Source organism: Carcharodon carcharias, chromosome 32, assembly GCF_017639515.1.
Source record: "Carcharodon carcharias isolate sCarCar2 chromosome 32, sCarCar2.pri, whole genome shotgun sequence".
Classification (NCBI taxonomy): Eukaryota; Metazoa; Chordata; class Chondrichthyes; order Lamniformes; family Lamnidae; genus Carcharodon; species Carcharodon carcharias.
Genome location: NC_054498.1, coordinates 17,711,043 through 17,738,884, shown reverse-complemented (window position 1 = coordinate 17,738,884; position 27,842 = coordinate 17,711,043). Strand labels below are relative to the sequence as shown.

Here is a 27,842-nt window from a genome sequence, read left to right as displayed (position 1 = left end):
TGGTTCTTATCACATTGCTGTTTGTGGGAGCTTGCTGTGCACAAACTGGCTGCTGTTTCCTTTCTTACATACATTGAGCACTGCTATCAAACTTCACTTTTTAAAAGGCAAGATGCTGCAAATCTGAAATAAGAACAGAAAAGGGCTGAAAAGACGCAGAAAGTCGAGCCAGCATGGGAAGAGGAACATTGGCCGGGATTTTACTGTCCCGCACTGGGTGAGGCGGCGCCCCAGCCAGAAGTCCATTGACTTCCAGCGGCGGGACCGGAAGATCCCAGTGGTGGGCAGGTGCAGATAATCCCGCCCATTTTTTCAGGCCACAACGCGATGAAAGTTCATTGTCCGAAGGCATCAGCCCAATATTGCTTTCTCACAGTTTCTGCTTTTATTTCACTTGAATGAGGATCATGCATTCACTGAGTTGGATAACCAGCAAAGTAACAGAGGCCAAAAGGAAGCACTAGGAGTTGCTCAAAATGCCTTGAGTGGAGAGATCAGGCACTGGAAGGCTATCAGCCATTCCACACATCTTCCAACGGCTGAGATGAAGGAGGCTACAATCTGGCGGAGACCTGAATAAGGAGGCACAGAGAACCACATTTTAAAGAATTGAGCTGTCTAAAAGAAATGCAGTCAGTCAACGTCAAGGAGTGGTGGGACCAGTTTCCCGAGCATTCCATCACTATTAGCTCCACGCCCAGAAGTTCGAAAGGAAAAAGACAAAAAGAAAAGTGTCATGAAACTTGAAACATGACACTGCCAATGCCCACGTAAAAGATCTGTTTGTAACTCAGCCTCCAGCAAATAATAAACAGTCTCCGCCGAGGAACAGGTATCATTTGGAGAGATAGCTCTGGAGATCCATTCCTAACCTCGTAGCTGGTTTTCATCAAATAGAATTGGACCTCTAGGAAGGATTTAACCTATTTAGGTAAGAGGAAATTTTGTTTTTTTTTTCATATTTTAGCACCTTTTTTAAAAAAAAGTTGTCTTTTTGAACATCAGCTTAAAGAAATTTTTGTTATGAGTAAATTATGATTTAATAGTCAACCAAATATCGACAGAGTACATTTTCATTCTGGGTATGTACAAAGATATTAGAATTTCATATTTCTTAAAGACAAATGTATATTAAGTTGATGTATTAATATACATGATTCTTTTGAATAAACTGGTCAAATATTGTAGTGTTCATAATGTGGCTATTTATTGTATTCCAATTTAAAATGTCATTGTAGTCTTAGAAATAGGTGCTACCAATGGTGACATAGGCGTTTTGTGCCTTTGTAAAGCACAGTGGCTATCTCATATACAGCAGATCCAAAGCCTTTACACAGGTCAATATTCACGACAAAGTTGAAAATGGGCAGTTCAAGAGAATTTGCTGCTGAATTGGGGCATTATATCTGCTGCTTTGAGAAAACAAGTTGAATTTCTAGTAGGTTTTTAAATCATTTAGGATCTCCTGCTTTAAAATGTATTTGTATGCACCTGTGGAAGAGAAATGCTGTGTACTGGACTGAACTCTAAAACTGGAATATATTTAACGCAGAGCAGATTATGTGCAGAGGTTCACTGCAAACCTTTGTGTAGCCTGCTTTGCAAGATCCAAAATGGTCAACGAGCCTCAGCAGATCTTAGGAAAGATTGAAAAGAGTGCAGTTAAATACTTGGATTATAAACCTCGGGGGAGAAAGAAAAAACTTTTGCTTCATGTGATTCTGTTTGTAGCTGGATCAATCAATTCTGTTTAGCGGAAAGCAGTGCACTCACCTTGAGGCTAAAGAGAGCTGCACCTGCTATACTACGTAACCTGCACAGTCTGGAAGATCCCAGGTCGGATTGCTAACCTGGAATGGAGTTAGTTTCGGTGCCCCTGGGAGGAGAGTTGGCTGCCCAAGGAAAGCCCTCCCTACTCCTCCACCCCCCCCACCCCCCCTCTAAATCGTCAACCCCATTCATTCACGCTTACTTGTTACCTTTTCTGGGTACTGATGGACTCATGGAATAGTGAAAATAAGCGAAACATTCAATTAGAAGAGAAATTGCTGTCCCTAAAGACATCAGGACTGAATCATTTTACACACAGTTTTGAATGACTTCTTGCAGCAAGATAAAATCACCTATTCAGAAATTGCTGTCAAAGATTAAATCAGGATTAATGAATTTTTAGTATTAGCTTAATAAAAAGACTTGCACCATTCAGGACTTTAGGCTTTATAGGCAATTAAGTTCTTTTTTTAGGAATTGTGGCTACTGTTGCAATACAGGAAACATGACAGCCAATCTATGCACAGCAAGCTCCCACAAATGTCAATGTAATCATGACCAGGCAAACTGCTTTTAGTTGTCAGTTCAGGGATAAATATTAGCCAGGACACTGTGAAGAACTCCCCTGCTCTTCTTTGAATAATGGATCTTTTACAGCCACCTGAGAGGGCAGATGGGGACTTGGTTTAATGTCTTAACTGAAAGGCACCATGCCTGATGGTGCGGTGACCCCCAGTGGAGAACTCGCCTAGATTTTCTATTTGAGTCCCTGGCTCTCTTCGTCTCTGACCTGTTTTCTAGTCCTGTCATTCCATCTGAGCTCTCTGATTTTTTTCTGGATTGGGCTCCAGTTTTAATGCTGGGGCTTTTGGCACATTTAAATGCTGGGAACCCGGGACATCAGTGCTTTAGTGGATAGCTGCAGCATCAAAATGTTGCCCTCTCCTTTGTTGCATTTACATACAAATGTACAAACATACGAGTTAGAAGCAGGAGTAGGTCCCTTGGCCCTTTGAACCTGCTTGCCATTCAATAAGGTCATGGCTGATCTGACTGTAACCTCCTATCTACCCCCGATAACCTTTCACCCACTTCTTTACCAAGAAACTATCTACCATTACCTTGAAAACATTCAAAGCTTCCACAGCCTTTTGAGGTAGGGAGCTCCGGAGACTCTCTACCCTCTGAGAGAAAAAAAAATCTTCTCATCTCTGTCTTATTTTTAAACGGTGACCCTTAGTTCCAGATTCTAGAACTATGCACATGGGCATTGTATGGCATTGACTTGTGATTACAAGCCCCCTCGTAGCATTGACTTCCTGCACTCAGCTATGCTCCCAAAAGGAAGCATCGGATAGAGGTCAGATTGCTCACTGCAGGAGAGGAAGCAAAAACTATCGCCAGTCCACTCCTTGCACTGCCTTGGGTACCACCTAGAACAATCCTGAGAGAAGCTTGCAAGAAAAACTCCATGGGATGCATTTGGCCAAAAAGGGTGCAGTAGAAGAAAAGGGAAGAATTCACACGTGTCACCATTTCTTAAAGCAAAATACAGCGGATGCTCAAAGCCTGAAATAAAAACAGAAGCAACCCGAAACATTAGCTCGACTTCTCTCCACAGATGCTGCCTGGCCTGCTGAGTATCTCCAGTGTTTCTTATTCCATTTCCTGTTTGCCTTGACGTAGCCAGGTATAAACAGTGTTAGGCAAGTGAGGGCAATGATTAGCACATTTAGGTTTCAGTCTTTTGAAATCTAGTGTGTCACCTGGAGCGTAGTCATAAAATTGATGGCTGAATCATTGCATCAAGATCCTCATTCATTGTTTATGAAAAGAAAAGGGGATAAGCCACACTATCTCAAAGTTGCAGATCTACCAATTTCTATAGAACTCCTTTGTATTTTGCTCATTGTTAACTTATTTGAGTTAATGCCTTAAACATACAGTTCCCCCACTATTAATGCCATGTTAAGGCCTACGTTACAAAGCCACATTTTCAATGAAAGAATAATTTAACAAGTTGCACTGTAGAGTTTTGCTGGAGGGAGCAGCTGGAGATGGGCAATGGTCTTCCTCATCGTTCCATATCGATTATGATTGTTATGGCTTAAGTTGGTGCAAAATCTGTGCTTTGAACCTGTGTGAGAGAAAAGACACCAGCTGGAATTTGGTACCATTGGACATGTTGGTTTTTGATACCAAATAGAGCAGAAGAGAACCTTTTTTGGATTCTTAAGCGCACTCTGCACCAGCTTCATCGAGTGTGGAAGTCTAACTGGCTTTGAAATCAAGCAAAGTGAGATCTCCTTCCATTTCCTTCTCCAACGAGGCTCATTCTGCTTCCTTGCACATTCAGTGAGAAGTGATCTAATCAAGGCGCTTAAAATAATAAAGGAATTCGATTGCGTAGACACAAAGAAACCATTTCCTTTGGTAAGGAAATCCAGAATAAGTGGGCATATTCTTAAAATTAGATCCAGGTAATTTAGGAATCAATACAGGATGGGTATTTCACATAAAGAGTAATGGAAATCCTAAATGCACACCCCAAAGATTGTTGGGTCAAGTGAAACATTTGAGACTGAGACAGACAGATTTTTATGTGGTAAGGTATTAAGGGATGTAGGGCAAAGGCTAGTAACTGGAGAGTTGAGGCTCAGGACAGCATTCATTTGATTGAATGGTGGAGCTGGTTTGAGGGGCTGAACGACCTGTTGTTCCTACCTGCTGTCATGGTTTAGTTTAAATAATGTTCTGAGGTACCTCTTGTATTTGTTATTGTGTGTAGCTTTATAAGACCCACATTCAATCACCTCCATCTAGTGCTGGAAAGGACAAGATTCTCCTTGTAGAGCAGTCTGCTGATGTCAGGAATTGGCCTGTGGGGATCTCTCAATTAAGTACATCTACTTACATACCTGAATACCAACAGTTTAACAATTTATCTACACGCATTACCAGGAAGACGATGAAGTAAACGGTTGAACAGATAGGTGCATGTGTGTACGCAGGTAGTTATAATTGGGGTTCACATGCACGGAATCAGCTGGTTCAGCAGCAGGGTGACATTGATGGTGTTATAAGTAGTGATAATGGGTGATGTAGCCACGCAAAAATTAAAATGAAATTCTTTGTTATGTTTTAGAATTTCTACGTGTTAACCTAAAACCTGGACCATGGGCCTCCTGAATCCATTGCTCCTGCTGCTTGTCACAAGTAAGAGAAACATTCTGTACTGTAGGTCGGTAAAATGCATGAATGTGAAATAAATGAATTCTGCAGTTTGTGTAGTTTACGTAAATAGAGCCTGATTCATAACTGAAGGAGCAGGTTTTGGAGGTTTAAAGGAATTAATAGTGATCGGTCTCCATGCAAAATGCAAGTATTACACTATGATCCCACTGTTTATCTGGTTTAATGAATAATTTTTGTTGTGATTTTCCTAATTAGCTTAAATATGTAACACATGTTTAAATATCTTGAATATTGAAACTAGTGTTTTCAGCAAACTCACTTTCAGTCAAGTGTATGGATCATCGAATCATGTAGCACAGTTGGCCCGTTTGCCTCTTTGATTTACACTCCAAATTTATGTGCACTCCAACTGTGATTACACTCCAACTCATCTGTGCTCTTTCCCGAAAGTCCTGCAATTTTTTTCCTTTTCAAATACGCAATTTGGAAAGTTACTATTGAATCTGCTTCTACCATCCTTTCAGGCAGGGCCCAGAAAAAGAGATTAAGGACAGAGAGAGCAGGAGGGATCTTCCTTACACAATGTATTATAAAGCAGTGGAATGCACTCTTGGTGTTAGTGATTAGCACAGAAGCTATGTCAGTTTTTAGGAGCTGGTTAGAAAGGTAGGTTCAGGGAAAGCGAGATAAAGGAGTAAAGAGAGAACCATGTGGTTAGGACCACTGATCATCTGAAGGATAAACACCAACATGGATTGATTAGGTCTACATTGAGAAGCTGGCCTCATTTTAAGACCAGAGAGTGGGTTGAGTCAGGATGGCATTTGTTTTATAGGAGCATCTTCTGACATCCCACAACCTTGCATAAAACAAATCAGAGCCTATCCTAGGCTTCACTTCAGGCTGAAACAGTATGACTGCTAGAATGGCGCACACTCTACTGAGCTGAACCCCAAACGGAGGTCAAGGCCCAACGTATATCGTAGGGCTGGGGCTTGAGTGTTGGAAGGGTCTAGTGCCTGAGCCAAGTGGCCTTCAGACTGTCCAGCAGCCATCCCATCAGCAAGAATGGAGCAGTCCAGTTGTAGCGCATTATTTCTGCCAGGTTGAAGGTTCCAAAACCTGCCCGTACAGAATTAATGGCCTCAGATCAGGCTCTCCGCTGGTTGAACCAGTCATCCATGGAAGTCCAACCAAACTCTTGCTCTTACTCAGCTGTGCCATCAGCAAATGCCCATCTCGCAGGATTACCTCAATTTCTACAAGCTGGGTATCTGCGTTTTCCCCCTGCCTGCCCATCTTGATGGTTAGGATGCCTAAACCCAAAGCCACGCTATCAGGGTTACATCATCACCTGCTTAGCTCAGGTCTGCTTTCAAACAAACCATCATGTTTGCTTTAAGGCTGACTCTCTTCTCATGGGTAACGTGCAGCAGAGTCTGGGGCCGTTTCTCCTCTATCTCCCCCCACAACCGCACCCTCCCCACCCCCAACCTCTGGCCCAACCCAACTACGCAGCCCCCAAGGGTCACCCCAACCCTACCCCCAGACCCGACTACATAACCCGGCCCAACCAGTCCCCCACATCCCGACCAGACTACCTGTTCCCAACCCAACTACTCACACTCCCTTACCCGATTACTCAAACCCTGCAGCCAGAACCCGCCCCCACCCCCCTCCCAAACCCTGACCGACTTCCTTACCCTGACCCAACCCCCCCCAAACCTCAAACAGAATCCCGCACCCCAGACCCGACTAACGACCCTACCCCACCTGATCCGTCACCTCTGTCGACCCAACTACTCCCATCCTAACCCCACACAACTCAAACATCCCCTCAGCCTGACTGTCCCACCCCACCCTTCTACCCTCTGATGGAACGGACTGCCCAACCAACACGACTATTCGCTCAAGCTGACCAAACACCCGACTCAACTATCCCCTCAACCCAACCATCCCCGACCTGTCTAAACCCCACTGACTGACGCAGGATTTGAGCCAACCCAACTAATGTCCTCCCAACGCGACAACCACAACTACCCACCCTGACTTCACTCCCCACCCACCACTCACTCTCACTCACCCACCCACTCACTTACTCTCCTACACACTCAGCCACCCACTCGCTCAGTCACCCACCCACTCATTCACTCACTCAGTCGCTCACTCATTGATAGCTTTGCAGACCTTTAAAAACTGATGTAAATAAAGTAGCTGATGTTATAAAAAGATGGGATAGTTCACTCCATTGCTCCTCTTCACTGGGGTTCCCCATGGTTCACCACACTTGAAGTATCACCGCTGCAGTTGGGATCAGAGGTCTAAGGTGGGAGAATTCAAAATGGTTATTGTGCAGAAATTTGTAGTCAGCAGCAATCGCCCCAGCTTCTTCACTGATCAGATGATTTAGGCCATTGATTGTGTTGCAAGGCCCAGGTGGCAAGCTAAATAAATATGTACAAAATGGCTTTCCAACAGGTACCATGGTGAAGATTTGTGCCTCCGAATCTACAACAATGGCCACCATGACAATACAAGTTTCAAATTCAACTGGAGCCACAAGCCCTCAGCAAACAACAATGTCATTGCTAACACTAACCTCCGAACAAACAACTTCAGAGACAACACCAACCTCCGAACAAACAACTTCAGAGACAACACTAAGCTCCGAGCAAACAACTTCAGAGACAACACCAACCTCCGAACAAACAACTTCAGAGACAACACTAAGCTCCGAGCAAACAACTTCAGAGACAACACCAACCTCCGAACAAACAACTTCAGAGACAACACTAAGCTCCGAGCAAACAACTTCAGAGACAACACTAACCTCCGAACAAACAACTTCAGAGACAACACCAACCTCCGAACAAACAACAGCTTCAGCCACAACACCGACCTCCGAACAAACAACAGCTTCAGCCTCAACACTGACCTCTGAACAAACAACAGCTTCAGCCACAACACCGACCTCCGAACAAACAACAGCTTCAGCCACAACACTGACCCCCGAACAAACAACAGCTTCAGCCTCAACACTGACCCCTGAACAAACAACATCTTCAGCCACAACAACAACCTCCGAACAAACAACAGCTTCAGCCACAACACTGACCCCTGAACAAACAACAGCTTCAGCCTCAACACTGACCCCTGAACAAACAACAGCTTCAGCCACAACACTGACTTCTGAACAAACAACAGCTTCAGCCTCAACACTGACCCGTGAACAAACAACAGCTTCAGCCACAACACTGACCCCTGAACAAACAACAGCTTCAGCCACAACACCAACCTCTGAACAAACAACAGCTTCAGCCACAACACTGACCCCTGAACAAACAACAGCTTCAGCCACAACACTGACCCCTGAACAAACAACAGCTTCAGCCTCAACACTGACCCCTGAACAAACAACAGCTTCAGCCTCAACACTGACCCCTGAACAAACAGCAGTTTCAGCCACAACACCGACCTCCGAACAAACAACAGCTTCAGCCACAACACCGACCTCTGAACAAACAACAGCTTCAGCCACAACACTGACCTCTGAACAAACAACAGCTTCAGCCTCAACACTGACCCCTGAACAAACAACAGCATCAGCCACAACACTGACCTCTGAACAAACAACAGCTTCAGCCTCAACACTGACCCCTGAACAAACAACAGCATCAGCCACAACATTGACCTCCGAACAAACAACAGCTTCAACCACAACACTGACCTCCGAACAAACAACAGCTTCAGCCTCAACACTGACCTCCGAACAAACAACAGCTTCAGAAACAACACTGACCCCTGAACAAACAACAGCTTCAGCCACAACACCGACCCCTGAACAAACAACAGCTTCAGCCACAACACTGACCCCTGAACAAACAACAGCTTCAGCCACAACACTGACCCCCGAACAAACAACAGCTTCAACCACAACACTGACCTCTGAACAAACAACAGCTTCAGCCTCAACACTGACCCCTGAACAAACAACAGCATCAGCCACAACACTGACCTCCGAACAAACAACAGCTTCAACCACAACACTGACCTCCGAACAAACAACAGCTTCAGCCACAACAATGACCTCCGAACAAACAGCAGCTTCAGAAACAACACTGACCCCTGAACAAACAACAGCTTCAGCCACAACACCAACCTCCGAACAAACAACAGCTTCAGCCACAACACCGAACCCTGAACAAACAACAGCTTCAGCCATAACACTGACCTCTGAACAGACAACAGCTTCAGCCTTAACACTGACCTCTGAACAAACAACAGCTTCAGCCACAACACTGACCTCTGAACAAACAACAGCTGCAGCCTCAACACTGACCTCTGAACAAACAACAGCTTCAGCCACAACACTGACCCCTGAACAAACAACAGCTTCAGCCTCAACACTGACTGCTGAACAAACAACAGCATCAGCTTCAACACTGACCCCTGAACAAACAACAGCTTCAGCCTCAACACTGACCCCTGAACAAACAACAGCTTCAGCCACAACTCTGACCCCCGAACAAACAACAGCTTCAGCCTCAACACTGACCCCTGAACAAACAACAGCTTCAGCCACAACTCTGACCCCCGAACAAACAACAGCTTCAGCCTCAACACTGACCCCTGAACAAACAATAGCTTCAGCCACAACTCTGACCTCCGAACAAACAACAGCTTCAGCCACAACACTGACCCCTGAACAAACAACAGCTTCAGCCACAACACCAGCCACCGAACAAACAACAGCATCAGCCTCAACACTGACCCCCGAACAAACAACAGCTTCAGCCACTACACCGACCCCTGAACAAACAACAGCTTCAGCCACAACAACAACCTCCGAACAAACAACAGCTTCAGCCACAACGCTGACCCCCGAACAAACAACAGCTTCAGCCGCAACGCTGACCTCCGAACAAACAACAGCTTCAGCCACAACACTGACCCCTGAACAAACAACAGCTTCAGCCACAACACTGACCCCTGAACAAAGAACAGTTTCAGTCTCAACACCGACCCCTGAACAAACAACAGCTTCAGCCACAACACCGACCTCTGAACAAACAACAGCTTCAGCCACAACACTGACCTCCGAACAAACAACAGCTTCAGCCACAACACCGACCTCTGAACAAGCAGCAGCTTTAGCCACAACACCAACCTCCGAACAAACAACAGCTTCAGCCACAACACCGACCTCCGAACAAACAACAGCATCAGCCACAACACTGACCCCTGAACAAACAACAGCTTCAGCCACAACACCAACTTCCGAACAAACAACAGCTTCAGCCACAGCACCAACTTCCGAACAAACAACAGCTTCAGCCACAACACTGACCCCTGAACAAACAACAGCTTCAGCCACAACACCAACCTCCGAACAAACCACAACTTCAGCCACAACGCTGACCCCTGAACAAACAACAGCTTCAGCCACAACACCAACCTCCGAACAAACAACGGCTTCAGCCACAACACTGACCTCCGAACAAACAACAGCTTCAGCCACAACACCAACCTCCGAACAAACAACAGCTTCAGCCACAACACCAACCTCCGAACAAACAACAACTTCAGCCACAACACTGACCTCCGAACAAACAACAGCTTCAGCCACAACACTGACCCCTGAACAAACAACAGCTTCAGCCTCAACACTGACCCCTGAACAAACAACAGCTTCAGCCACTACACCAACCTCCGAACAAACAACGGCTTCAGCCACAACACTGACCTCCGAACAAACAACAGCTTCAGCCACAACACCAACCTCTGAACAAACAACAGCTTCAGCCTCAACACTGACCCCTGAACAAACAACAGCATCAGCCACAACACTGACCCCTGAACAAACAACAGCTTCAGCCACAACACTGACCCCCGAACAAACCACAACTTCAGCCACAACGCTGACCCCTGAACAAACAACAGCTTCAGCCTCAACACTGACCCCTGAACAAACAACAGCTTCAGCCACAACACCGACCTCCGAACAAACAACAGCTTCAGCCACAACACTGACCTCCGAACAAACAACAGCTTCAGCCACAACACCAACCTCCGAACAAACAACAGCTTCAGCCACAACACCAACCTCGGAACAAACAACAGCTTCAGCCACAACACCAACCTCCAAACAAACAACAGCTTCAGCCACAACACTGACCCCTGAACAAACAACAGCTTCAGCCACAACACTGACCCCTGAACAAACAACAGCTTCAGCCACAACACTGACCCCTGAACAAACAACAGCTTCAGCCTCAACACCGACCCCTGAACAAACAACAGCTTCGGCCTCAACACCGACCTCCGAACAAACAACAGCTTCAGCCACAACACTGACCTCCGAACAAACAACAGCTTCAGCCACAACACCAACCTCGGAACAAACAACAACTTCAGCCACAACACTGACCTCTGAACAAGCAGCAGCTTTAGCCACAACACCGACCTCCGAACAAACAACAGCTTCAGCCACAACACCAACTTCCGAACAAACAACAGCTTCAGCCACAACACTGACCTCTGAACAAACAACAGCTTCAGCCACAACTTTGACCTCGGAACAAACAACAGCTTCAGCCACAACACCGACCTCCGAACAAACAACAACTTCAGCCACAACACTGACCTCTGAACAAGCAGCAGCTTCAGCCACATCACCGACCTCCGAACAAACAACAGCTTCAGCCACAACACTGACATCCGAACAAACAACAGCTTCAGCCACAACACCAACTTCCGAACAAACAACAGCTTCAGCCACAACACTGACCTCTGAACAAACAACAGCTTCAGCCACAACACTGACCCCTGAACAAACAACAGCTTCAGCCACAACATTGACCTCGGAACAAATAACAGCTTCAGCCACAACACCGACCTCCGAACAAACAACAGCTTCAGCCACAACACTGACCTCTGAACAAACAACAGCTTTAGCCACAACACCGACCTCTGAACAAACAACAGCTTCAGCCACAACACTGACCTCTGAACAAACAACAGCTTCAGCCACAACACTGACCCCTGAACAAACAACAGCTTCAGCCACAACACTGACCTCTGAACAAACAACAACTTCAGCCACAACACCGACCTCCGAACAAACAACAGCTTCAGCCACAACACTGACCTCTGAACAAACAACAGCTTCAGCCACAACACTGACCCCTGAACAAACAACAGCTTCAGCCACAACACCGACCTCTGAACAAACAACAGCTTCAGCCACAACACTGACCCCCGAACAAACAACAGCTTCAGCCACAACACTGACCTCCGAACAAACAACAGCTTCAGCCACAACACTGACCTCTGAAGAAACAACAGCTTTAGCCACAACACCATCCCCTGAACAAACAACTGCTTCAGCCACAACAATGACCCCTGAACAAGCAGCAGCTTCGGCCTCAACACTGACCCCTGAACAAACAACAGCTTCAGCCACAACACTGACCCCCGAACAAACAACAGCTTCAGCCTCAACACTGACCCCTGAACAAACAACAGCTTCAGCCACAACACTGACCCCCGAACAAACAACAGCTTCAGCCACAGCACCGACCTCCGACCAAACATCTTCGACACCAACATCAACTTCTTCAATCACAACAACGGAAGATCCAACAATTCAACCTGTGCCCAAAGTAGTGAGACCCTTGACATTCAGTATAATGAGTAATTTTACACCAGCGTTAACTGATTCTAGCTCACCTCAGTTCAGAACTCTTGCAACATTTTTAAAAAATACCGTAAGTTTCTTTTGCTCCCTGTTAAACTATTTGTTCGTTCGGTGTTAAATTTATGTTCTAATCCTCTACCTAGCTTTAATATTTCGCATAGGCTTTTAATGTACTGTATTTTATGTTTTTCATTAAATGGGAGCATTTTAGTGATTAAAATTTTGTAAAGATTGTTAATGAAACCTTTCTTTACAGTGCTCTATTTTTGACACTGTGCTTGTTGGCAGATGTGAGGGTCCCTGAAGACTCATTTGATAACACTCTTGTCTCTTCAGTCAGATGGTTGTGGGTTCAAAATAGTTGAGAATTGAGTAAATAGGTAGAATATTGTGGATGCTGGAAATCTGAAATAAAACCAGAAACTGCTGGAATGCCAAACAGGTCTTTCAGTGTCAGTGGAGAGAGAAACAGAGTTGATGGGTAGGATTTTATGTTTTGGGTCAGGCTCCTGATGTTGGCATCAAAGCAGTAACCTGACATCGATTTTGGCTTGAATGGGCCTGTTTGCCATTTAAGTAAGGATGGCAGACAGGCACTGCCTGAAAGGGTGGTAGAGGCAGAAACCCTCTTGTTAGTTAAGAAGTATTTGGATGTGCACTTGCGATGCCATGGCGTACAAGGCTATGGGCCTAGTGCTGGAAAATGAGATTAGGTACTTGTTTGACCGGCACAGACTCGATGGGCCGAAGGGCCTTTTTCTGTGCTATAGACCTCTATTATTCTATGACAGGCCCTTGAAAGTGGAGGGCCAACAGGAGACCTTCAAGCACGGAAGCACCTGCAGCCTGTGGTGCAGGTATGGGAGCGAGAGGGTGCCTTCACCCTGAAGGTGCCCTCTCAGCACTTTTAACACATTTGAAATTAAAAATAGCCGCAGCTGCTGGGTCACCATGGGCAGACTGTGACCCCAGCTGTAACTGGGTAAGTAGGATAGCTGTGGGGAGTGCCCCTAAGTGACCCTGGAGTGAGGGGATCCTTCAGCCTGACTTGAAAACTCCAGTCAGCCCCTAATCAATGGCTTTAATTAGCTTTTCAATTGACTTATTTGACGGATTCAGGTAGGCAATGGGCTTAGCCTAACATTCTTGGTCACAGTTAGTAAATGGATAGAAGTTCTTTATCTCACAAGCTGATAATGGAATTTGGAAAAAGACTTCAGAAACTCATGTCAGAGTTTGCCCATGGCTAGCATTTTGTAACCGTATTAAGGCACCCGACATAATGTAATCAAATGGGGAATGTTGGCTTTGCATATTTCCACAACAAAGTTTTGATCTCAACTGAGGCCTAAAAAATTAGATTATCTGGTCAGCTAACATCTCCTCTAAAAGACAGCACCTCCAACAATGCAACAGCCCTCAAGTGCTGCACTGGAGGGTCAATCTGGATTTTGCACTTGCGCCTCTGAAGTGGAACTTGAACCCTTAGCTTTCTGCCTCAGAGGCAAGATTGTCTGCCAGCTGACACCTATCTAAATGGACACTCAAAAGGTTAATTTCACTGTTTAGTTATTAAAATGACTCCAACCAGACCTTAATATATTTCCTTTCTTTTAAAGCTTGATCCGATATACCGTAAAATTCTGCCTAGTAATTTTATTGGAGTGCAGATCAACGGATTCAGGTAGGCATTAGGCTTAATCTAACACTCTTGGTCAGGTTAGTTAATGAATGTACGTTCTTCATTCACAAGCAAATGCCGGAATTTGGAAAAAGACTTCAGAAACTCAGAGTTTGCCCATGGATAGCATTTTGTAACTGCACCAAGGCACTTGAAGCAATATAATTGAACGGGGAATGTTGACGTACAATTTTACCGTGATACATTTTGATCAAAAAAAGAGAAAGAAGACAAACATTGTGAAGGCAGAGGCAAAGCTTATAGAGGGATAGAAGCAAAAAACTGGGGATGCTGGATATCCGAAACAAGAGCAAAAATACCTGCAAAAACTCAGCAGGTCTGACAGCATCTGCGGAGAGGAACACAGTTAGTCGGAAGATGAGGTGCTGTTCCTCCAGTTTGCGTTGAGCTTCACTGGAACAATGCAGCAGGCCAAAGACGGACATGTGGGCATGAGAGCAGGGTGGAGTGTTGAAATGGCAAGTGACAGGGAGGTCTGGGTCATTCTTGCGGACAGACCGCAAAGCGGTCACCCGGTCTGCGTTTGGTCTCTCCAATGTAGAGGAGACCTCATTGGGAGCAACGAATGCAGTAGACTAAATTGAGTGAAGTGCAAGTGAAATGCTGCTTCACTTGAAGGGAGTGTTTGGGCCCTTGGTCGGTGAGGAGGGGGGAAGTAAAGGTGCAGGTGTTGCACCTTCTGCGGTTGTATGGGAAGGTGCTGTGGGAGGGGGTTGAGGTGTAGGGGGTGATGGAGGAGTGGACCAAGGTGTCCTGGAGGGAACGATCCCTGCGGAATGCTGCTGGGGGAGGGTGAAGGGAAGATGTTTTTGGTGGTGGCATCACGCTGGAGTTGGCGGAAGTGGCGGAGGATGATCCTTTGAATGCCCACCAACCTCCATAAAAATTTCCAAATCACTCGAACTTACAAATCGATCACACTTGGATTATTAGAAGACAGCTTAAGAAAGATGGTCTAAAGATTTATGGTCGATGCATATCACATAGAATTGTCCAAAAATGCAATATTAAAACTCTAATTCTCAAATTCTGGAAGGCAGGACTTACAAACAGAATGCGATATAGTGCCCAGTGCGCATAATCATTGTGATCAATCATTCCATTCACACTTTCAACCATTTTCTTTCGGAGTACAGGGGGTAGAATTTATTTTGATGTGTTGCAGCAGTTGATGGTGGGGCGAAATGATACAAATAATAACAAGACTGGCCATTCAAAAGTAGACCAGCACTTGCTATCTGAAAACTCAACTCTCATACGATAATGCAATTCTCACAATAGATCTAGGTGTGAAATGAATGAACTATTCCAACGAATATATTAACAGGATTGATATAATTTATTTCTTTTCAGTGAGGGATCCATTGAAGTAAACAGCACCCTGCTTTTTGAATCAAACTCTGTTCCACCAGCTCCTTCAGAAGTAGTAAAAGCATTGTCAAACGAGCTGCAGAACGGCACAACTTTAGGGAATCTGACGATTAGTCCTGCATCCATCCAGTCTGGTGGTAAGTATTAGATGTTTCAAAATATGCAGCACATTTCAAAAGTGCTAACTTTGAGGCTTGGCAGAATAATGAGCAGAACTGGGGTTCATTGACTGGCCATGTCATAGTGAGGTGGTTTTTGTGTACTGTAATGGTGGGAGTTTTGCAGGGAGACTTTCCAACAACCCTTCCAATTCAAACAACAACGTATGGCCTTCGGGATAATGTAGAGTTGGGGGACATTCATGTTGTGTGTAAACAGTGACCTTAACCAGTTCGCTGAATGGTCTAACCCTGTAAAAGCAAAGTTCTTTATAATTGATTATGTATTAAAGTGCATTTTCAAAAAAGAACATACTCATTGCTAATTGAAAGTGTTAAAATCTCTCTTCCGCAAAGTCAACATGAGTGTTTCCAGGCAATTTTATCAAGACTTATATTTCTCCAAGGAGTATACAGAGTTTTATTTGGGACCAATCCTGGGTATATTAATGTATTGGAAAGCACTTTCAGTGGTCACCATTTATAGAGATTTGTAACTCTCTGGCACTCTGCCCCTGGCATTGTGCAGGAACGCTGGTTTGATAAATCCCAGTCCCACAACCCTTGGTTTTCCATCCTATAACTGAAATGGAAAATCAAGTCCTGTGGGCTTGCTGCTTCTCAACTCTTGCCCACATTGTGCTCACTCCTTCCCAATCAGGGATTCAACGCCAATACCATAAAGCCTTATTCTGCATTTGGTACCAGCCTGTGCTGAGTTCACCATCGCTCCGCCACTTGGTGTCTCCTTGAACAAAATTTGAAACAAACTTTGAGCAAACAGTATTCACAAGCCTGTGTTGATCCCAAACCCAATATCGACACAACTGCAGCCACACCTTTGCACTTAATGAGAGTGGAATGATTGAATTTATGAATGTGCAATTCAGAGAAGCTCTTCTCCAATGGAGACTGCATATTGGGAAATTGTTGCCACATTGTCCATGAACCGTTGACAGAAAACTGGGCAGGTTGTGCCTGCAGGTTTGCCAATCAGAATTCCTATTGTGACAGACTCCACACCAGGAGCACAGAAACTGTTAGTGTTTCATGATCTACTTTATTAGCTGACTGTGTTTTAATATCCATTATCTGTTTCTCAGACATCACTTTGAACAATCTGGAGCCAACGTCTCTGAATATTTCCTTTGTGATAGAAGACAGAAGTTTCACTGAAAGCCTCACCAACAATGCTTCCAGTGACTTTGTGAGCCTGCGAACTTCAGTTATTAACTGGGTATGTCATAACAAATTGTCAATACACCGTAACCTCTTCAGTCCAGAATGATAATGATCAAGTCATTTCTGGATTTTGAAATTTTCTGGGTGATAGAATGACGCTAGAATGCGTAGCCACAAGTGTGTGAACCAGAAAACACTAGATATAAATATTTACCTGAAGCATAAAACAGTGATAAAAGCAGAAATAAAAGTAGTTTTACTTGGCCAAATATTGTATCTTCCAGGTTTCCACTCCCAAGGTACTGTGTTAAAATGAGGCTGAGTTGCTTGGCTCTGCTCGAAAAATTTCCAAACAATTGGTGTATCCAAACAATAGATTTCCGGGCTAGAGAGGTTACAGTGTACTTCCATTTCAATTTGTCAGACTCATTTGGAAATCTCAAACAGCCTACACCAAGTATACAGTTGGCCCAACTGACTTTCTGTTTTGATTCAACAGCTTGAATCAGTTCTCAGATCAGGATTTGATGAAAACGTGCTGCCTAATTCGACTGTTATGTTCAGGTACGTCCACCTTAATGCTGAGTATTTTCAGAGTTCTGTCAATGATGCACTTATCAAAGATGGGCAGCCAAGTGCATTAATGTTTCAGCAAATAATTGTCTTTCATTATTGAAGATCCATTGACAAACACAGGGGCATGGGGCCAGATTCAGTATATTCCCTTGGGTAAATCCAACAACCTGTAAGTGGATAACTTGGTCCTTGAATCAGCAAATTTCAGTCAAAGTTGTCAACTGATCTCAGGACTTCCAAACTAAGAATGGAAATTTCTCGACCAGATCACAAGGCCCATAGGAACTATGAAATGTGGTTGACCAGACGGGCGCTCAAACCAGTTTTGCCATGCAATAAAATGATGACTGAACCTGACCTCCGCTATCCCTATATCTTTCAGGTTGTCAGGTAATTACAGACTACACATTAAGCCCACCTTAATCCATCTGTACAAGAAAACCTCACAGCCACATTGTGGCACCTAACTGTTTCTTAAATAATGAAGGACTTGTATTATATAGCAATCTGCAAGACCTCCCAGCCATGAAAATATTGTCCAGTAATGTTGGCCTTCACTGCTATACCTGGAAGACCATTCCAGACCTTCGTCACTTGTTTGGGAATAATTTTGACATCTGCTAAGAAGGTTTGGCAGGAAAATGGGGTGAAGCATGATAGGGACAGCTGATGCAGTTTATCCCATTTCCCAACGTTGACAGAGATTAAAATTAGCCCAGATACGTGAGGAATAATTTCCTGATAACAATGCTAAATTTGTCTTTCATTCATTTGAACATTTTGTCCATCTCTCACAGTTTAGTCTGAAGATTTATCTTTTCATACTAGTTATTATCTTCTCCATAAGATCATCTCTCAGCTGATTCCTTTCCTGAATGCAAAACGCAAATCAGAACTCAGACAACAAGGGTGAGACTTATAGCTCTTCTCTACACTGGCTCCAATACTTGGCTGCCTTCCCTTGGTGTTTTGCTGAGCCAATGCCCTTTCCAATGCATCAGTGGCTACTTTGATGGGGCTAGGCCAAAACACAGCCTGACTGAAGCATTCTGTACAGTTGGTGACGCCCTAGTGTTTGGTTGAACTTGAGCTACAGAATCATGGTCCTGACAATTCTTGGAGCTTGACAGAAAAAAATGCCTCCTATCCTTAGCTTTTGGCATATTGGTCTTAATAGGCTGTTGACAGTTTGGCAGTTGTGTGCAGCCACCTCTGGCACGCACCCACCGATTGTAATACCTAAACGAAGCGCGCTGACATCAGGACGCACGCCCGACATCACTGCACGTCATTTTATGCATCAGTGTGCCGGGCCCACCCCCACATGCCAGTGTCAAGAGTCTGGTCCATGGGAATTTTTGCATCCACTTCAGAGGGCAGTTGAGGTTTTGCTTTGATATTTCAGCCAAATTTCAGCACCTCCAACACCGTAGCATGCCCTCAGCACCGCACTGGAAGTATCAGCCTTGATTTCTGTTCTCAAGCCTTGAACCACAAAGAGTGCTACCAACTGAGAGCCACAGCTGACACACACTTTAACTACTAGGCTGAAATATCTCACATTACAAGCTAGACATAATGCATTGAAGTAGCCTTTTTTTAATGTTTGCTCGTGGGATGCGGCATTAATTGCCCATCCTTAACTGCCCTTGTTCAGAAGAGTTACATGTAGGCCAGAGCAGGTTAGGACATCAGAGTTTCCTTCTCGAAAGGGCATTAGAGAACCAGATGGGTTTCTACAACAAACAACAATGATTTTGTGATTATCATCAGATTTTTAATTCCAGATTTTTACTGAATTCAAATTTCACCACCTGCTATGGTGGGATTCAAAACCAGGTCTCCAGAACGTTACCCTGGGTCATCTAGCTCACTAATTCAGTGACAATACTACCATTCTTCAACCTCCCCCAAAATTATTGGCTAATATGCACATATGGCATCAAAACATCTCTATGTATACAGAAAGTTACATATGACACTAAGATATAGCACCAGAAATATGCGTATTGCACTGTTTGATGTGTTGTGTTAAGATATTCACCAGGCTAAGTTACACTGCACGCAAAGATACAAATGCTTCACTAAGCTAAGATATACAAAGAGAAACAGTTCTATTCTAAGAATGCCAGTTTCGTCAGGCTTTGATTCCAATCCTGATGATTATTTAATGAAATATTGTGAATGGGCCACTGGAAAGGGATGTCAAGTGACTTAACAAACCAGAGTCCATCCAAAAACTAACCAACTATCATATTTCTGCTTATATGTTAGTAACGACTCAACAAAGGTACAGGTGATTGCACATATCCGGATTAATACTACCAGAGTAGAAGACCGACCACTCCTGCTTGATCTGATCATTAATAATGTTAGCACTTCGGGTTTTGACATCATCAAATCCTCCATTCAAGTAAATGGTAAGAACCTGTTTGTGTAAATATTGAGTTACATTTATACTTAGCACCTTATCACATTGCTTAGGAACATCTCACTGTGCTTCATCTTCAAAAACAAATTGACTTAAAGTCACCCACAGTGCTGCTAAGGAGGGAGTTGCAGGATTTTCACCCAGCGACAGTGAAGGAGCGGAAATTTATTTCCAAGTCAGGCTGATGTCTGGCTTGGAGGGGAACTTTCAGATGGTGTTGATGAACCCTTTCATCACTTTAATCATGATCGAGAGTAGACTGATGGGGTAGTAATTGGCTGGGTTGGATTTGTCCTGCTTTTGCCTATACCTGGACAATTTTCCACATAGCTGGGTAGATGCCAGTATTGTAGCTATACTGGAACAGCTTGGCTCGGGGCGCGGCAAGTTCTGGAACACAAGTCTTCAGTATTATTGCTAGAGTATTGTCAGGGCCTTTGCAGGATCCAGTGCCTTCAGCCATTTCTTGATATCACGTAGAGTGAATTAATTTGGCTGAAAACTAGCATCTGTGATGCTGGGGACCTCCGGAGGAGGCTGAGATGGATCATCCACTTGGCACTTCTGGCTGAAGATTGTTGCAAATGCTTCAGCCTTAACCTTTGCACTGATGTGCTGGGCTCCCGCATCATTGACGATGGGGATATTTGTGGAGCCTCCTCCTCCAGTGTGTTGTTTAATTGTCCACCACCATTCACGACTGGTTGTGGCAGGACTATAGAGCTTAGATCTGATCCGTTGGTTGTGGGATTGCTCAGCTCTGTCTATTGCATGCTGCTTTTGCAGTTTGCCACGCAAGTAGTCCTGTGTTATAGCTTCACCAGGTTGAGGTATTCCTGGCGCTGCTCCTGGCATGCCCTCTTGCACTCTTCATTGAACCAGGGTTGATCCCCTGGCTTGGTGGTAATTGTAGAGTGGAGGATATGCTGGCCCATGAGGTTACACATTGTTGTTGAGAATATTCTGCTGCTGCTGATGGCCTACAGTGCCTCAAGGTTGCTCAGTCTTGAGTTGTTACGTCTGTTTGAAATCTATCCACTTTAGCACGGATGTAATGCCTCACAACACAATTGAGTGTATCCTCAATGAGGAGATGGGACTTTATCTCCACAAAGACTGTGCAGTGGTCACTCCTACAGATATTGTCATGGACAGATGCATCTTGACAGGCGCAGGTTGGTGAGGATAAGGTCAAGTACGGTTTTCCCTCTTGTTGCTTCCCTCACCACCAGCAGCAGTCTAGCAGCTGAACCAGATGGGTTTTCACAACAATCGACAATGGTTTCATGGTCATCTTTAGACTTTTAATTGCCTTGGTGGGATTCGAACCTGGGTCCCCAGAGCATTACCCTGGTCTCTGGAATACTAGTCCAATGGCAATACCACTACACCACTGCCCCTGGCATCAGTGACACATTTGACATTCACCACCAACTTAATTTTCCATTGTGAATTGCTGATCTCAAATTGGCCTTCTTGTGCCAGGACAGGTTTCACAGACAAGTGTCACAACTTGGGGATAGTGTGCTGTAATGTCAAGCCCCATTGCCCTCCAAGCTGCAACAAATGTGAAAAATTTGATCAACCCACCTAATTGTTTCATTTAGGTTAACAGAATATGAGCACCAGAATTGTAAACTTAATAAGTAAATAACTGTTTATTGAACAAATTCTCTTTAACCAGTGACAAAAGAAAGAAATATGAACTGCTAATTTCTAACCCTATAACCTAAACTCTACCCCTTAAATACACACACATACAAGACACATAAGACACCCAAAAACTTGGATTTTAAGGGTGGGATAAAATAGTTCAATAGCACCAATTCTGGAGTACAGGTTTTGATGGATTGATTTTGATCGATGTCTTCCAAATTCCTTTCAGCTCTTTGTTGATGACACAAAGTGATCTTCCAACACCTTCAGTCTTTAGTTCACTGGTTGAACACTTGCCTTTCAATGCCTCTAACAATGATTTTCTCCTTTGCCTCTTGACAGGGGTTTTCAGAGAGAGAGCAGACACAAACCCTGGTCACCTGGTTAGGAACCAATTAAAATATTGTTTCCAGGCAGATGCCCATTAGACCAAACTCCTCCTCAGCACCATCCTGTCTTTCATGGCACACTCTGTTCAAGGACAGCAACATTGTATATATATCCCTCACACTGTTCCAGTGGACATGTCTTTCAAACTGCGGCCATTGTAATTTTAATCCACAGTCCCAACAGTAATAAAAAGATACGTTCTCTACACAAGTGATAAGTTTTTTTAAAAAAATGACCATCCACTGTTTGAAAAGCAGTTGAGCTATAAGTGTACCTTTAGACCTGATGTGTTATGATCTTTCTTTCCTCAGGTGAGAGTATTGCAGCCAACAATATCCAAGTATCAATTCGATTTGAAAATACTAACTTTGACGCTGCTCTGAATAACAGGTCAAGTTTTGAGTTTAAACAGCTGAGCAACAGAGTCACAAATGTTGTAAGTACCCAATTCAAACCTGTATGCTCTGTGAAGATAATGATAACTTTCTTAACCTGCAAGCTATTTTAGAAATAATAATTTTGCCATATTATTCACTAGTCTTATTTCGGATGTTTATTATGGCTGTTTATTATCCTCCCACGTTTACAAGAAAAAAGAATGGCTGTTGATTTACAGACGCAATACGAAACCAGACCTATATTTAGCCCTCAACCAGGCACAGTTAGTACTGATACAGTCAGGAAGTTTACATGTTTAAACTGATCACCGTACTATTCTGTTCTTCCTCATGCATTACAATTACTATGATTGTGATGCTACCTGTAAGCGCCGATTGCCCGCTCCCATTGGAGTCCTATTCACCACAAGCACCCATCAGGGAGCTTTAAACCTGCTCCATGCAATTTTCCATCCATTATAAGGAATTGGTAGAAAATGGTAGGAAGGTGGCTTCGTGATTTCAGGAGAGGTGTGCTTGGAGGGTGGGACTTGTCCATTGGGCGTGCAGGAAAATAGTCTGGGACACTCTGAAAGTCTCATTACACTCTACAGATAAAGGAGCGCTAGCCTGTTGTCGTATTGGTGATGCAACTCTGCAGATTATGTGAGGTCAGCTTCGCAAGATAATTTTCACGGTGCAATGCTTTAGGCAGCAGGAGTGCACACTGGGAATTCAGGGAGGAGCAGGTTAAGGCTGAAGATTACGAAGGCCACATCCTAGAGCCTGTGCCACCATCCCTACGTGACTATTTCTTCATTCATGTTCGTTGTATAGTGGATCATGCAAGAGGGGAGGGTTTATGGGGGGGTGGGGCAGACTTCTTAATGTGGTTCTGCATTCTGCCACAGAAGTGAACATGTTCCATTGTGAGCCCCAAGCAAGTTTTCAGTCTGTTAAATCCAGGTGGAAATTTTGTTCAGGTTGACGTCTATCGTTGAATTCCCCAGGCGTTCTCCCATCATACAAAGCTCTACATCAGGAGTGATGTAGATTTTTTTTTTGAAAAATATACTTTATTCATGAAATATCTGAAAGAATGTTACAAAACATTTCTAACTGGCCATCACAAAAAGTACAATCAGATTCAACTTTTGCACATGGACATGAGGTGCTTCAATACAATCAACGAATATTACAGTCATTTCAATATGGTCATTATGGACAGTCAGACAGTGCAATGGTATTGGAGTTATCAACATACATCATGTTGCACTCTGAGGTGCTTCAATACAGTTATGATAAAATTTGTATTCAAAGCATACATTCATTGTGAGTCTTACAGCCCGAGGGGTCTATATCTTTCCCAGCCCCTCGGTGCACAGTGGCTCTAAGGTCTTAGACAGCAACCTTTCCCCATTGTGCCTTTGCAGCAGCTGCCCCAAGCTTTAGTGCGTCCCTAAGCATGTAGTCCTGGACCTTGGAATGTGCCAGTCTGCAACACTCGGTCGGGGACAACTCTTTGCGCTGGAAGACCAACAAGTTTCGGGCAGACCAAAGAGCATCTTTCACCGAGATGATGATCCTCCAGCTGCAGTTGATGTTTGTCTCGGTGTGTGTCCCTGGGAACAGCTCGTAGAGCACAGAGTCCTGTGTCACAGAAATGCTTGGGCTGAAATTCGACAGAAACCACTGCATCCCTCTCCAGACCTTCTTCACAAAGGCACAATCCACAAGGAGGTGAACAATGGTCTCTTCCCCACCACAGCCACCTCAAGGGCAACGTGCAGAGGGGGTGAGACTCCTGGCATGTAGGAAGGATGTGACGGGGAGGGCCTTTCTCACCACTAACTAAGCTATATCTTGGTGCTTGTTGGAAAGTTCTGGTGCTGAAGCATTCTGCCAAATGACTTTGACAGTCTGCTTGGGGAACCATCTAATAGGATCTACCATCTCCTTTTCCCTCAGGGCCTCTAAGACATTACGTGCCGACCACTGCCTGATGGACTTGTGGTCAAAGGTGTTTCTCTGCATAAATTTTCCCACGAGGGACAGGTGGTGTGGCACGGTCCAACTACTTGGAGCGTTCCGCGGCATCGTGGCCAGACCCATCCTTCACAACACCGGGGACAGGTAGAACCTCAGCATGTAGTGACACTTGGTGTTTGCGTACCGAGGGTCTGCGCAATCACCTTAGATAATGAAGGTGTTCATAGCTAAAAAGCCAGATGTAGTGACCTCTGCAAGCATTTGTATTGTCCCCTTTAATCACATACAGTCTCTGGCAGAATGAGCAGTGCTTACCACCCTCAGCCTAAACACTGGAAAACTCAATTAATCTTATGAAAAGGTGGCAGAATATTCATTTGCATTAAAAGTTGGAAGAAAGGTGCAAGGGTTGACCGTTTGAGCCAGTGAATTACTTCACAGGTGCGCTGTCCACTGATGGGCTGATCTTAAATCCTTTGATCTTATCTTCTTGTCCTGTAGATGAATAGTATCTTTGCAAATGATTCGAACTTCATTGAGGTCATAATCAACAGGTTTAGGTAAGTAGCATTTTCTTGAAAATGAAAAAAATACTGAATGTAACTAATGTTTGTACATACTGTTGTGGATAAGGTGAATATCCTTTTCCCATTATTAATATTGTCGGCATCCAGCAGGGCCAAGTTGTTGCTATCATCAATTTGTCAGCTCATTTGGATTTTCGGGCTAGAGTGACACCATTATAATCAATCGTCTCTGAACTCTTTCTTTCTCTTTGTGAATGCCTAGGGCTGGATCTATTATAGCTGATACAGAAGCAGTATTCAAAAACGGGACAACAACCAGATCTAACGTTGTCCAAAAACTGGTTGATAGTGTGGAAGCATTCACCAATGCCAATTTCACTTTGGACACCAATTTTCTTACCAGTACAAGTATGTTACCTCCAAAAATTACACCACCGTTGTATATAGTATTTATGAATCCTTCCAGTGAGAAAATAAGTATTGTGCCTGATATATCTAAAGCTTGCTGTAAAACATAACGAGAGTAGCTTATATTTATATCGTGCCTTTGACATGATAAAAGGCAATAGAGATGCTTCACGGGAGCAATGGTTTATAAAACAAAATTTGGCACCTCACCGCATAAGGGAGATGTCCAAAAGCTTGCTCATAAGGTAGGTTTTAAGGAGCGACTTAAAAGGGAAAAGCAAGGTTTCAAAGTGGAGAGGTTTAGAATGGATTTCCAGAGCTTAGGACCCAGGCAACTGAAGGTCACTAATATCGTAGTACTTAAGTATCAGGGGATGATGAAGCGACCACAGTTAAATGAGCACAGATATCTCAGAGGGCTGTATGGCTAGAGTGGGATTACATACATAGGGAGGGGTGAGACCCCAGGAGATTCGAAAATGAGGATGAGAATATTAAAATCGAAGCATTGCTTAACAGAGAGCCACTTAGGTTAGCGAGCAGAGGGACAATAAGTGGATAGAACTTGGCGCAAGTAGACACAGAATCAGCCCAATAGAGGCCACGTGTGAAATGGAAGAATAAAGTTGCAGCCCTGCAACATGGTTAAAAACCTCCAGAGATTCCCAAATCACTCCTGAAGGTGCCATCACTATGGTACTGAAAGGTAAAGCACCAGCCAATCTGAGCGCAGCAAGCTCCCACAAACAGCAATGAGATAAATGACCAAATGATTCATTTCAATTGTTGATTAGAGGATATACATTGGCCGGGACACCAGGGAGAACTCCCCTGCTCCTCTTCAAAATAATACTGTGGAATCTTCCACCTAAAAGGACAAATAAGGCCACAGTTTAACGTCCCATTGAAAAGATATTAATTGAATTTGTCATAAAGGAGGCCTGTACAAACTAATTCTGCCATAAAGATATTGTGTAAGTCTTTACAACTACTGGTAATGCCACAGTTATCAGTGTGAGATAAAGCAAACAGAGTCTTGCATTTGTGCTTAGAATCTCCAAATTCTCTACAATCCTGAGGAATTTGTTTTAATTCCACAATTTAAGACCAAATTTTTGAAATCAGATGTTGTCAATGGTATAGGAAAAGAGAATAATCAGAATATTGGGAAAATATTAAAACATTATATGGTGTGGTGTGCAATATATCCTTTATCGTATCTGCAAAAGGAATCTGCAAACCTCGAGCCAAACAAAGGAAAATTGACCTTACATCCTTTGTAGATATTTAACAGAATTTATTGGGCTATAGGTATAGCTATGATTTGTTGACAGCATTTCGGGCTGAAGATCTTGCCAGTTACTGCTTACCCCTCGAATGGACAGTGAATGAATCTCAGCTATCACTAAAAAGGGAGAGCAATTCAATTAGAGGCATCATGGAGTGCAGATTTTAAATGGGCTTTGGGGGAAATGTTGAGAAGACAATACCTTTTATATGCTGCTCGCTGCAACATTAAATTGAGAGAACATAATGCATTAAAATTGTTCAGGCACATAAACACAATTCTTTCTATTCATAGCAAGTACCACTTCTGCAACTACCACCACCAAAGCATCAACAGCCACAACTGGAAGCACAGTTAATCAAGTGTCAACAACAGCTGCATCAACAGCAGCTGTCAATGTAACAGAAGCAACAACAGCAGCTGTCAATGTAACAGAAGCAACAACAGCAGCTGTCAATGTAACAGAAGCAACAACAGCAGCTGTCAATGTAACAGAAGCAACAACAGCAGCTGTCAATGTAACAGAAGCAACAACAGCAGCTGCCAATGTAACAGAAGCAACAACAGCAGCTGTCAATGTAACAGAAGCAACAACAGCAGCTGTCAATGTGACAGAAGCAACAACAGCAGCTGTCAATGTAACAGAAGCAACAACAGCAGCTGCCAATGTAACAGAAGCAACAACAGCAGCTGTCAATGTAACAGAAGCAACAACAGCAGCTGTCAATGTAACAGAAGCAACAACAGCAGCTGTCAATGTAACAGAAGCAACAACAGCAGCTGTCAATGTAACAGAAGCAACAACAGCAGCTGCCAATGTAACAGAAGCAACAACAGCAGCTGTCAATGTAACAGAAGCAACAACAGCAGCTGTCAATGTAACAGAAGCAACAACAGCAGCTGTCAATGTAACAGAAGCAACAACAGCAGCTGTCAATGTAACAGAAGCAACAACAGCAGCTGTCAATGTAACAGAAGCAACAACAGCAGCTGCCAATGTAACAGAAGCAACAACAGCAGCTGTCAATGTAACAGAAGCAACAACAGCAGCTGTCAATGTAACAGAAGCAACAACAGCAGCTGTCAATGTAACAGAAGCAACAACAGCAGCTGTCAATGTGACAGA

The 27,842-nt window shown here is 44.0% G+C and overlaps 1 protein-coding gene across 1 annotated transcript; it reads left to right on the top strand.

Annotated features, from left to right (window-relative positions):
* Positions 1 to 810: 810 nt before the first annotated feature.
* LOC121272010 (platelet binding protein GspB-like) lies at positions 811 to 27,838 on the top strand. The gene is made up of 13 exons (XM_041178368.1): positions 811 to 931; positions 4,916 to 4,986; positions 7,444 to 12,731; positions 14,281 to 14,345; positions 15,717 to 15,871; positions 16,996 to 17,129; positions 17,574 to 17,638; positions 19,925 to 20,070; positions 22,439 to 22,563; positions 24,995 to 25,053; positions 25,283 to 25,428; positions 27,011 to 27,264; positions 27,812 to 27,838. The coding sequence occupies exons 2-13, from the start codon at positions 4,947 to 4,949 to the stop codon at positions 27,836 to 27,838; spliced, it is 6,504 nt and encodes a 2,167-aa protein (XP_041034302.1). The 5' UTR covers positions 811 to 931; positions 4,916 to 4,946.
* Positions 27,839 to 27,842: the final 4 nt, after the last annotated feature.